The sequence below is a fragment of the Sander lucioperca genome, chromosome 24, assembly GCF_008315115.2.
Source record: "Sander lucioperca isolate FBNREF2018 chromosome 24, SLUC_FBN_1.2, whole genome shotgun sequence".
In the NCBI taxonomy this organism is placed as follows: Eukaryota; Metazoa; Chordata; class Actinopteri; order Perciformes; family Percidae; genus Sander; species Sander lucioperca.
In genome coordinates, this window is record NC_050196.1 from 12,665,470 (window position 1) to 12,679,390 (window position 13,921).

A 13,921-nucleotide genomic window follows, 5' to 3' on the forward strand; every position below is an offset into this window, starting at 1 on the left:
CCAGCTCTCTCTCTCCTTTTCTTTTATTCACAGTCACTGTAATGCTGATTTCCTTCCGTCTTGCTCATCTAGTTGTGTAATGTGAAATGAGGGTACATACACACAACAACTGATTGCCTTTCCTCTTTACTTCTCAATAAAGTTTACACATTAGTCCACATTGCTTAGTGCAAACCTTTAAGACAAATTTAGTTTAAATCAAAAATATTTCTCATAACCTTAAACCTGCTCTAATCAAGATTTCACAAGGAGAAGGAAAATAGCAGGAGCTCAGTAGCTGAGCTAGCTTTTGCTATTTTCCTTCTGTTACAGTGAATTGGACGGCGAGTCAGGTCATGACTCTTAGTGAATGGAGGCCAAAAACAGGATTTTTATCCTCCAGGACTGTAAGCTGGCGCTGGCATTAGGTTGCTGAAACTGTCCCCACTCCAGGCTTCTGCTCCCGCCACAACAGTCTAGATAAATATTGCAAAAAGCAACTCACATGTTACTGATCCTTTGTGTGTGTGTGTGTGTGTGTGTGTGTGTGTGTGTGTGTGTGTGTGTGTGTGTGTGTGCGCTTATATACCTGCTCCCTATGCCAAATGGGCCTTGTATTGATATATCCTCTCTGGTCATATAAAAGGTAAAACACCATTAATCCTGCACTGCTACATCAGCTACATCAATCAGTGTGACCTGCCACACTACAAAAGTTTATAGCACAGCTGAGCAAAGGCCTCTGGCAACCATGGGAAAAAAATAAACTGCTGTGTTTTGACAGGGTGATAAGGTGTAACTGAGGTACTGTACATCAACTTGCTGTACAAAAATCTGTTGCTTCTAAGGAGTTATGGACTCTCTGGGTCCATATGTCTCCTGCACGCTGCAGTCCAAGCTCGTCTCAGTCTCTACTACAACTGAGTCAAAAAAATGTTTAAGTTCACAGTTTACTCCCTCTATCTTTTTAACCCTCTTGTTTAAATACGGAGGCATGAAAGAACAGTTAAATTAATTCACTGTTAAAAGACAGATACATATATAATATGTACACCAAATTGTAACACACTTAAAAGGCGCCAAGAATTGTATCCACCCGCACTGTCATCATCAGCCTGGATAGTTCAAATTTTTGAATGGGAGGACTGTACAGACACTGAAGCCTCCGCTGGCACCTCGGGGACTGAATGTTATCGTCTGAGACTGTGGGAACTGTAACCCCTGTCCCTCTCCTGTCAGTCAGTCAGTTGGTCAGCCCCCTTTCCATCCCTCCCAAACCCTCGTCTTCTCCCTCTTTCTTTCCTTGGTGGTCCGTCACTCAAAACGCTCGTAGTTCCTGGTTTGTCGGACCCGTGGGACCATGTCGAGCAACAGCCTGCAACAGAAGAAGAGAAGGTAAAACAGAGTTGATGCAAACACTTTGATAATATACAAATGTGTGCATTCCATTCCGACTTATTGAGACACTGCACACGGACATACATTCATTTTGGGTGTTGTTTAAGGCAGAAAATCTCACTGCATCAGCAGCAAAGATAAAACCTTTCATCTGAAAGCCTACTTGTTTGAAGAGTAATGTTTGTGCATGATTTCTGGATAAAGGTATGCATTAGTTTGTGCATGCTTTTTAGGGTTCATTTTAATTGGTTAAATGCTAAACTACTGTTTGTGGATGGCAGTCTGGAGGTCAGTGATAGCTTGATTTAGGCAGGGCAACTGTCTATCATCTGGGCTAGTTGTTCCTATATTTTTTATACAAAATGGAAAACAGAACAGGTGCTAATATAGAACTTTGTGGTACACATGTATATATATATATATCTCATTACATTACAAATTAAGCCAAATAATTGTTTATTCGTGAGTTTATGATTCAAATACTTTGGCCAAAATAGATACCTCTACTATTACTGTAACTATTATATTTCTTTAAATCATCTCCAGAACAAAACATATTTACAAATATAGTTCACATATAATGAAAAAAAATGAAAAGTTTATGGTCCAATACCGATCCTTGCAGGACTCCACATTTAATCTTACATTTAGATTTACTACCAGCAAACCTTACATATCGTTGTCTGTTATCCGAATAAACCAGCCCTCTAATAACTTCTAGTAATCACTTACTTGACTCCATAGGCGAGGATGATAAGACCCATGAGGACACCTATTGTCCCGTCCAGGTACCACACCTGGGGTTCATGCTTGAACACTTCAGCACTGATGAGGATGGAGAACCCCATGACTCCCCCCACCAGGGAATTGAATCCTGGAAAAAGAAAACAAAAAGTCAGTTGATGGGGATTTTGTCGGCTTAGTGTTGAAATTCAGCTTACGTTGTGTTTGGACTTCCCTCGGAGACTGCTAAGAGTCCATGGACATGTGATATTGCCTGCGGTGGCCTCTTAAAGTATACAAAGTGTCTTGTGCTATTACAGATTCTTGAAATGCCTCCAATATCTGACAGATACTCAAAATGAAGGTGACAAACTGCTGCGTGACCACAAGTATCTGCTACTCCATGGAAGGAATGTAAGCACGAGTAAGATACCTGAGTGTTACAGACATGTGAGCGTGTTTGTGCAAACACAATATTAACGTAGAAGTCACACTGTGATGCTGGTACTAGGAAAAGGACAGTACTTCATGAGTAAAAAAAAAAAAAACCTTCCTACAAATATGAGTGGACAGACTGATATAAGAGGTGTTGGAGCATGTGTGTGTGCACCTACCATCAGTGACGAGGGCCCGGCTCGTGAGCACTTTGCCAAGCATAAACTTGATCACAGCCAGGGAGATGCACACCAAGCCGCTGACGATGGACACGGTGAACAGGAAGCCATCCTGACATAGACACACACAGAAGCACAGAGAGAAAGTGGGAGTCATGGTTTGTTTTCATTTGATGATCTGCTCTGTCTTCACCGCCCGGTCACGTCACCGGTGTCCCTCAGGTGCACTACTGGTTGATCCACATGAAACTGTGAGAAACTTTTACAGATTTTATACTAAACAACAATGTTCTTTTTTTAGTAAAAACGCAACCTCATCTATCATTCAGTATTAAGGTAACTAAACATGATTTTAGGTAGTCAGTGAGTTAGTGGACTAAAAATATGACTTATTTTTATAACATTTCAAATATTTTGTAACATTATTAATGAAAGAGACATTTCTCAGCTCTAACAGGGTTACGCCTTTACTCATTGAATCCAGAGTTACGAAGTGTAACCAACACAAACACAATCATGGCATCTTCTCTTAAACCAAACCTACACCCTTTCTGTCAGCTATCATCCCAGCTAATTAAGCTGCACTTTTATTGTTCAAAACAGAGACACTATCATGATCATCCACTACATCTCCACTGAATCACATCACCTCCCCTCTCGACCATTCACTCAAATTATACCCAAAAAAGGTTTCCCTTTGCTTCCCCTAGCCCTTATTTTATTACCTTTCCTGGCAATTATCTGTATCTCATCAAATGCTCTGCCTTATCCTTACATGTCCTTTTGGTTTTAAATAATTTTAAGATTACTTTCTTTATGTGCCTGTTGTGAGATTCACCGGAAAGATGCCAAAAATTCAAATGCTCAGAACAAGGACTGATGGAGGAGAGGGAGGGAGGGATGAGAAAAGAGAAAGAGGGGCTATGGCGCACTCAGTGCCTCTGCGGCAGCATTAATATTGCACTATGGCCTTGGAGCCATGTAAAGCTAATTTGGCGAGCTCACAGACACCAAAGAGGAGATGGAGAGAAAACCTCAGCATGCTGCATAGACCTGAGTCAGTGCCGTGACTCAGGTGCGAAAAATAAATAGTAAAACATACATAGTGTATTATCCTAAACATATTCTTCAGCATCAAAGGACAAATCATCAATACCAACAAATACAGACATACACACATTTTGCAAATGGGAGCTATTCATTATTTACCACCGTTTAAAATCTTAATTTTATAGAAAATATTGAAGGCTGTGTAAAATGACACGCCTGCCTTGTTCTTTGCACTAACAGCAATTTAACATTACATACCAACGCAAAATGAGGACTATTAGATACACTGTAAGTATTTTACAGCTTAAAGTACTCCACATTCTATGGTATCTGTGTACCTTTATGGGGAATCCCCCCCAGTGAACTTTAAATCAACATTCAAAGTAGGTGGGTTGGTACGCACACATACACACAAGACAGCGATTTCATGACAGACCGACCGTGCACAGAATGTGAACAGTGCTTGACATTTACATTTGACTTCCAGAGATTCTTGTGCAGAATATGAAAACAGTGCCAACTGTTCTGATAAGTCAGGTAGGCCAAAAACTATCATTTATGATGATGATTGGATGTGGAGAAATTAGTTCAAAATTGTAATGATAATAATGTAAAAAAAAAAAAACCCCAAAAAAACCCAGTGTAATTACTGTGGTATTACCTGGTCTGAATGTTTACCAAGCAGCTCCATTACACACACAAACATACATTTAGGAACTGAAATCTCCCAGGTCTTTAGTTTGATGAGCATGACGACTACAACTGTTTTGGTGGCTAACTGACATTAATTGGACCCTGAGGACTATCAGAGCAGGAACAGTCAGGTGTCAAATCTCTCTCTCTCTCTCTCTCTCTCTCTCTCTCTCTCTCTCTCTCTCTCTCTCTCTCTCTCTCTCTCTCTCTCTCTCTCACTATTTCATAATGAGGAGGAAGAGAGGGAGGCTGTGAAAAGTAACCTTATTTCCAGCATCTGCATACTGAGGAGGGCTGTGAGGCATACACAAGCTATATATAACTCAAACTGTGATGCACCAGAAAGCAGTCTGGTAGAACCCGACTGTGTGAGCGAAGAGGAGCAGGTTGACTCAGAAAGTAAAACAATCTGTCTGCCTTGCCGCTCGCTGTCGGTCAGACCCGTCTCTTCCCCTCACTGCAGCCACAGATGAATAGATTGGTCCAATACATCAATAAATCATAATTATTATCATTTTCAGAGTTAAAGGAGCAGTGTGTAGGATTTAGAGGGATATATTGGCAACAGTAGAATAGAACATTCATAATAGAATAAGCCCATCATATCTACTTAGGGAGCGGGTCCTCTTCAACGGAGCCGGCCATGTTGCGCCGCCATGTTTCTACAGTAGCCCAGAACGGACAAAACAAAACACTGGCTCTAGAGAGGTTTAAATTGAACAATATATTAATGTTTTAAAGTACTTAAATATATAATAAGTAAACCTAAGTCACCTAACACATAACTACAATAATTTAACAAATAACAGTTACACTATTAACAAGTAACAACAAAATAAATGTTGTTGAGTTGGTATGCCAACCAGTTTCTAACTTTAGCAGTTCTTTTGCAGAAAAATGACCATATTTGCCTTCTCTGGTAAGATACAATACCTCTCCTGACGTATGGCATGTCCTGCACAGGAGAAAACTCTCCCAGGTGGTGTCCAAGAGGCCTGTACACACAGGTATGTGTTTGAAAGGGCAGACAATTTGGGGAGGCTGTCCCGCCTCCCCCACCACCAGGCTACAGGGTCTTGTCCTGAACGATAGACTAGCAGAGCAAGTGTAATATGTTTACTAGCGATCACGTGCAGTGAATGGTTAATATGCTTTTACGTCCGTTTTGGTGAGCCCAGAGGGAAAATATGGCGTTTTAAAAGTAGCCTACATTTACGATAGCTAGCTAACGGTAGACTACAGAGAAAGTGTGATATTTTTACGTCCGTTTCGGAGCGTGTACAAAAACCCGTCTTTCAGCAGTGATTGTAGAGTGCATGTCGGAGAATAGTGCGGACACGCGCTTGCACGTGCACCACACTGCGGAAAAGGGAGAAAGAAAAAAGAGTCTGCCGCTGGAGTGACAGAGGGAAAATATTTCAGTCGGAACCGAAATTTGCATTCTAATCCGGTCCGAATACTACCGTTTGCATAGGTTTCGGTACCCAACCCTAAGCATAACATGCTGTAATTTGAAGTACATTGTGTTATTTTTTGTGAAATGTCATTCAAAATCGACATTGTTATTTGACAGCCTTTTATCAACTATCAGGTCAGATGTTAGTTCAGTCAGCTATGCAACAGTTACACCCTGTTTTATACAGTCTATGGTTACACCTAGCTGTTACTGAGTGTACTGTATTAATTTAGTGATACGTAAATCACCACTTAGTCAACACTTACATTATAACTAAAGTTTGATCTTAACCTGAGCCGATCTTAGAAAAGTTAATCAGTATACTCATTAAATCTTAAATAAAACAGCTTACTTAAGGTTTTCTTCTGAGGAATGTGATTAAAAGTATATTTTAAAAATTGTATGTGTGCTGTGTACTTTTTCTATGGGATAAGTTTAACTTGTGTCATGCTGTAGCTCAGATATCCAGCTTTTAAGATCCTGTATTCTGATATTAGCTCCTTTGAGAGTCTTGAAACAGTTTTTAGCAATTAGATAACTTCACACAACAAAAAGAAACAGCCTGGGAGCTGTACATTAGATACAGCTCATTCTATAATGGATGTAATTGTGCATTTGAGGCTAAAACAGACAGCAACAATTCTTTTTCTATTTTGAAAACTACACCAGTGTGAATTAGATCATAGAGCTAAAGTAGAAAGAGGCAGTGAAGGGCCTGAATAATCTCTCAACAGTAATTCAGCTAACCAAAGCATAATGTATCCATATTTAATCATCATCATCATTACGTTCAGGTCCTCGACTGCATTTCTACAGGGATGACTATTGCCTGGCAATAGGGTATTAAAACTATTTCAGTCTTCACACCTGAGATTTGTGACATTCTTCATCCAGCAGCAGCAACACTGTTACACCTCTGTCACACACACACACACACACACACACACACACACACACACACACACACTCATATACATACACACAGAAGAAAAACAAACCTAATCGAATGTAGAGGCTGAAAATCATGTTTTTGTGAAAACCAATTAAAGCTGCTGGACAATAATTTCTCTTGTTTTCAGTCCAGTTTGTCTTGAGGTGAAAATCGATCCGCCTTTCTCCAAGCTGGGTTGGTTGTTTGGGAATTGAAATGATCTCACATTAAATGAAAATATTTTGCTTGGTGTGAGACAAAAATAACATTTGATCTGATTTTCAGCTTATTACTATGAGCAATGACAGTTTTTGGTTATTTCATATGAAAGATTTCTGCATTTTTTTTCTTTGAAGAAGAGCTTTGCTAAAGCAACATGTTACCTGTTTATTCCAGCTTGTTAAAGGCTGTGTTATTGTGCACTTGACACAAACAGGGAGCTGTTCCTATTAAAATCTGCACACATTTTGATACTAAGCTTCCAGTTTCTTTTCCCAATGACTGCTGATTTCTTCTCTTCTTATTTAACTGTTGCTCAGAGGGATCTATGCCTCTTTATGCCCTTTCAATTGTCAGTCTGGTTGAACCATTGTGCACCCTTCATACAAAATAACATAACATTTGTAAAGAGGCCTATCTAAAACCTAAAAGCATTAAAGACCATTTAAAAATATAGAGTGGTCCTCTCAGACATGTGACAGGACACAATCAAGCTTTTGTGTTAGGGGATTCTCAACTTTTGAAGGGCAGTGTATAGTCAAAACTACTTACCATTTTAGAAAAATACATATTAAAACAATATTTAAGCCAACTTTTCAGGGGCTTTAAAATCTGTTTGTTCTGAAAAACATAGTGGGACATAAGTCTTTCTAATCCTTTTTGTATTTGAATGTGACAATGAGTAATAAATGACAGACTTAATGTAGCACTACTGCAAGTAATTTTCATAATTACAAATATCGATTAATGCTAATAGATACAAAAAAATTGACAATTGTAGCAGACTGAGCAAGAGCAAAGATGCAAATTTACAAATTGTCCCCTTTGTGTTGAATCTGCATGACCTCACACCAGCTAACTTAATAAGAATATGAAATATACTGTTACAGTCAAATATGAATAAAGCAATATAGCAGTTTGACAAGATAACCTAATGCACCACCGCAGCCTCAAGATATAAAATTACAATAAACCTAATCATCCAGATGTGATTTGTGATTTTTCCAGAGCCCAAACTCTCCATCTGTTCAGTAACAACACTGAGCTGCTTCTCTTTATTGCTTGGCCTCAGTCGGGCCTGAAACACCAACCCTCCAGTGACCAGCACCATGTGACGGCCATCTTATTAGACGTACTTCCAGTTCAAATGGAAAGACAGAATCAGCCACGTTACGTCAGTAGCTTCATGTAAATTTGTCTTGGACGCTGAGAAGTACATGCAGATTTTGAGAGGATATCAATAGAGAAAGGCACAAAGTCAATAGGGCTTTTTTGGGATTCTGAGAGAAATCCTCGTCTCTGGCAGACTGGTGGTATTACAGCGGGGAGAGCAGACGAGTCCTGGCTGGACAAAGTGTTTGTGACTATCTGGCCAAGCCTTAAAAATAGCCTCAAATTCCACTAAAAGAATCTGATTATACACCAAATGTTTGGCTTAAATTCTGCACCCTGACTCCAGTGAGATGGACAAAACTGTTAAGTGACCCAGCTTGACTGTTCAGCTGACAGTAATACAGCTGTCAGTGTACTACAGAATGTTAATGTGTTTAGGGTTAAATGGATAACATAATCTGGCCCATATGGTAGATGCTTTAATCCAAAGATCTCCTCCATCTCCAGTTTGAATCAAATTCTGACCCCTGCACCACAGTCAGAGTCATTTCATGCACACTGACATTTAGTGTAAGATGTATATGTCATCTTACAACATGTGGTAGTAAACTCTAATCGAATATTATCTACATTTTCATCCAGTCTTTGCAGCTCTGTTTGAATCCGGCTTTTTTATTGGTAGTTGATAAATTCTTACCACTTCAGGTAGCAGCTTGGTGGCCAGGTCATGGATGGCCTTACCCATAATGCACAAGGAAGACAGGATGAAAATCACGCCCAGGATAACACAGGCTCTGCAGGGGAAAAGAGACAGAGGAAAACTGTGGTGACGAGTATATTACTATCTACACAAACGCACATTACAGTGCCAGTTCCAAGTTGGATTGTGTAAGCCAATAGAGCTGTGGTGGCTGTCTATCAAAGTACATGTATTGCCAGCAGTGTTGCTGACAGTCAGCAGTAACTTACTGCTGTATTTTAGCAACATTCAGAATCACCAGACTAAATAAGAACACCTTATGCTGAGAAAAAGATAGCTAAAACTAAAATGTTCCTGTGACCCCAAATAAATTCTGAATCACAGTTAACTGTGTTACCCTGATGTACAGATGCTCTGTGAAGACTTAGTTAGAAGCAGCAGATGTCCTTTAAAAACCTTTATCCAATTAACAACGTCTCGAAGGAGACAAAAAACAACTGGAGCATATGCCCTTGTCATGCATGGCTTCCAATGTGTGTTCAATTCTGAAGGCTGCTCTCGAACCACACTTTGTGTCTTGGGTTTTGACCAGATAAGGTAACCAAGGCAACTCCCAACATCACTATTGGAAGTCCACAGCAGGACACACACACACACACACACACACACACACACACACACACCTCAGCCAGGTGCACTAACAGGCCCCCTGTTGTTTCTTGCACACAGTGGATGTAAACATGACACCGTGTCTCTGAGCTGCTGTTGGCTCCACAACAAAAACAACAAAACAGCAAAGAGACCAGTGAAGGTTTTCAGAAAAACACAGCTTCTGTTTCAATACATCCATCATATCACATCTGGATGTCAATTCTTTTTAATGTCAATACCGCCACAACAACAGCATCTCATTCTAACATTTGCCACAGTCATGTAAATTAAGGAATTAAGGTGTTGTTGTTTAGAAGGGCTCCGTGTTTCATTTGAGAGCAAAACTCCCTAATTTGTCTTGTTTTGACATCTCAAGCTTGTTACCTTGGCAACCGGTCTGTAACCCGGGCATCACTATTCAGCCATATCTCCTCTATCAAACACAGACAGACGCAAAACTGAATAATAATAATATTGAATACCCAGTTGTCAGTAGTTTTCTCACTAGCTGTCTAACAAACCCACACAAAACAGCTGGAAGTGCAGATCAGAAACACAATGCTACAATATGTATTTGAGTGTTAGTTCATATATGTGGTTATATGTGTGTACGTCTATTTAAGTACTTGTGGATCCATGTGTGTGCGCTTGCAGGTAATTGTCACTTTTCTGAGTTTCAGACCATTTATGGATATATCTGTGTTTACAGTGTGTGTGTGAGATCCAGGAGGAAGTCTAAAAACATATGCAAATAGACAAAACAAGCAAATTAAGAAATTATCTTCATTATTTGACAACACATGCGCAGCATTTAGCAAACACACTGCAAATACACACAACACAACCAAATACACACACGCGCTGCAAATACAAAAACGATGCAAAATGAAAAGCACACAAACCCTGAAAACAAATGCAACAGAAAAACCCTGCATCCAGTTTACACAACGGAAGGTGAGGTTGTCTCAGAGTGGATATTTAGTTTTCCTAATTTTTTTATGATATTTTTAAGTGTTCTACTTTTCAGTAACATATATGGGCTAACTAGTGTTAGCTAGCAAGCTCTTGTAGAAGTCAGTCTCTAACACGGTAGATATGTAAACCTGGTGCTCTTTTATAATAGTGTAAAAGACTAGGGCCAAACGTAAAAATGAATTAGCACCTTTTTATGTTTCTTCTTTACTACTCCAAAACACACACTCTCTCTCTCTCTCTCTCTCTCTCTCTCTCTCTCTCTCTCCCCTAAATGCTGCGCATGTAATGTCAAATTAAGAAAGAAGTTTTCTTTATTTGCTTGTGTTTTGTCTATTTGCATGTGTTAGATGCAGTGCGTTTGCCCCTGTCGGACACCGTAGATTGGCTTAGCTTAGCATAAACTGTAAAAGGGAAAACAGTTATCAACTACCTACACACACAGAACACCAACAGAAATGTAAAAACAACTATTTGTGGTATTAGACAGAGTTACTTGCTAACTATTTCTTGATTGGGAAATTTACCTTTCTGTTTGCATTAACTGGTATTTTATTGTTTGTAACATGTCAGATATTTTAATCGACGGTTGAATTAATGTCTTTCTGTCTGTGTTACTACCTAATCTCCAGAGGACGGGAGCTCATCTGTCGCCTCCACAGCAATTAGCAGTCGCTCCTCTGTGTGTGTGTGTGTGTGTGTGTGTGTGTGTCTGTGTGTGTGTGTGTGTGTATGTATGTGTGTGTGCGTGCTGGGACTGAATGATCAGAAACAGATGCTGGTTATTATTTAAATTAATTGATTGTGTATCGTCTCTGGTAATGTTAAAACTCATCGAATAGAGCAGAACAGAAATAAAATGACAGACAACTGCCTTTCACTCGCGTTTCTTTTTTTCTCACTTTCGATCGCCTGCTTGCTGCCAGCACCCTGACCATTCAACAGGCCCACCTGACCTTCACACACACACACACACACACACACACACACACACACACACACACACACACACACACACACACACTTCTCAGCCAGGTACAGATAAGACATGAGGCGCCTGTCTGTGATCGGTCCCAGTGGGCCGAGGCTGACAAAGCTGAAGAGACCCTTTATCTGACACACTCCTCTACAGGACAAAGCAGACACACACACACACACACACACACACACACACACACACACACACGATTGTGGACACATTGAAATGGATTTCATCACTTGTCTGGGTTTGTTTGGTCATAGATGGAACTAAACCATCTGGGCAAGCCAACAAAAGCTTAAACAACTGCAGGGCGTCTACAAGAAGTGTCCTTAATATTAGATTTTAAGACAAAAACAAGAGGTCAAAATGACACTATTCCTGCCTAAGCATTGATTTAAAAAAATTACATTAATGATAACCTGCAAGATGCATATCATATTTGTTCACTTTCATTTGGGTGGCTAACACTTACACTAAGACAATTAAACGCAAGTGATTTTTCCAGGGAAAGACCTGTTTAACACTGTAGGTGTTTAGAACATCAAACAGGAATGTTTTAGCTACATTTGGTGCAAGCCATCACATCATTACCTATTTTTAGCGTAACATTTTAGTGATGTTAATGTCACAAATGTATATAATTATAAACTTTATAAGGCATTTTTAAGTATGGACTCAAAACGGATTTTTGATTTTGAACCAGGTTTGATATGAACTGAGTGAACGGTGATTGTACTTACATGTATTCGCGGTGTGCTGAGTGGACGGCTGCAGCGTTGCTGTACCGCCACAGTACAATGACAGAGGACAACACATCCAGCGTGGCATCAAACTGCAGAGTGAAAACATAAAACAGATGTTTTACATTCTCTTTACGACAGCATACAGTGTTAGCCATCGTATTCGTAGCTTTAGTGAAGTGGAGGCTTTACAGTCAACTTACAGCAAATCCAAAAGCTGAAGCACTGTGGCGCATGATGGAAACAGCTGCAAAGAAAACAGAGAGAGAGACACACTGAACAACAAGTAACTCATACAATGTGCTTTCAAAACATACTATATTGATCATATATGATTATCATATAAGTCTAAAGGTGCATTATTGTGAGGAATTGTGGTTCTAGTTATTAAGAAACAAGTAAGATGCATTTTGTTCACTGAAACAATTTGGTTATCGGCATATTATGTGCCTGTTTTGGCCAAGTGATAATAAGCTGTCGATGTGTTGAATACAAACACTGAGCCAGAGACACTGTGTGTAATCTTCTGCAATGGCAGGCAATGAGAGGAGAATGAAGGAGAGACAAAAGGGAGAAAGATGCAGATAGATAGAGGGGAGGAATCCTCTCCTCTCTTCCCAGGTTTATTTTTAGCAACACTCACTGGGGGCCAGAAACTCGTCTCAGCCCTGCATGCAGAAACACAGCATTGTGTGGTATCTCTTTCTCTGTGCTTCCCCTTTAGTCGCTCATTTTCTTTCTGCAAGGATAGCAAAATCATGATACCTTCCATCTTCTATCTCCTCATTCCCTCCCATTCTCTTCATCGTCCTTCATCCAAACCTTCCTTCATCCTTTCTTGTTTCGTCGACTCTCTCTGGGGTGAAGGTGCAATCATCCACTTCCCCAGCCCAAAATAAAAAACAGAAATGAGCGCTGCCTTTACATGCTTTTGCAAAGTATGTCATTAATGGCAAAGAAGCTCAGAAATAGAGGTTAAAGGGCAACAGTTTGTAACGTTACCATCTTGAAGCTGAAATACTGCACATTCTTATCCCCCCAACTTCAGTATGTAGCTCAACTTGAGATTTTCACAAATTAAAAGTTTGGGCTCAAATTGAAACAAAGAGCATTTTAACTCTTCCTGAGTCAATTTAAGCAAATTTGGACTAGCAGAAACACTTTGCAGCCATGCAGAGTTACAGAAATATTTTTTAATACAGTTTTATACATGTTATATGTGTAGCCAGCACATAACAACCAATTTCACTTGACAACCATCACTATCAACAGAATGGCATCACTTACAAGAAAGCACACTGTGCTGAACTAGAACTGGAAGACCAGGTCAAACTGCACATATCACCTACATTAGTGCCTACCATTACCATCATCACCAAAGGTCAACAGAAAACATGTGGCACACACATTAACGATGACACAACACATAACGTTAAATTGCCTGCACTAAGGTCCTTAATGTTAATTGGCAGCTTATAGTCAATTTAAAGAAATATGTTTTTTGTGATTATTTGCAAAACGGTCAATCACAGCTTGAATAAGTCCGGGAGGCCTTAATGACACAGGTGACAGTTACGTTACGTTACGTTACGTTAACCCCATTCTGTTTTTTTCCCCCAATATGGCGCTTTGCCAGGTGAAGTTCATCAGACAGATTATCGTCACCTATGTTTTTCTGCATCAGTCAACTTCTAACCTCG

At 39.8% G+C, this 13,921-nt stretch overlaps 1 protein-coding gene across 2 annotated transcripts in view; it reads right to left on the reverse strand.

Annotated features, from left to right (window-relative positions):
* LOC116044599 (transmembrane protein 163-like) overlaps positions 1 to 13,921 on the reverse strand; it is a 23,785-nt gene continuing 9,864 nt past the window's right edge. For both annotated transcript variants that reach the window (XM_035998406.1, XM_031291926.2), the window contains 6 exons: positions 12,425 to 12,468; positions 12,222 to 12,313; positions 8,874 to 8,970; positions 2,715 to 2,826; positions 2,110 to 2,251; positions 1 to 1,354 (listed from right to left, as the gene is read on the reverse strand). In XM_035998406.1, coding sequence (XP_035854299.1) covers positions 1,294 to 1,354; positions 2,110 to 2,251; positions 2,715 to 2,826; positions 8,874 to 8,970; positions 12,222 to 12,313; positions 12,425 to 12,468 — 548 coding nt within the window. In that variant the 3' untranslated portion in view covers positions 1 to 1,293. The remainder of the gene's footprint in view (positions 1,355 to 2,109; positions 2,252 to 2,714; positions 2,827 to 8,873; positions 8,971 to 12,221; positions 12,314 to 12,424; positions 12,469 to 13,921) is intronic.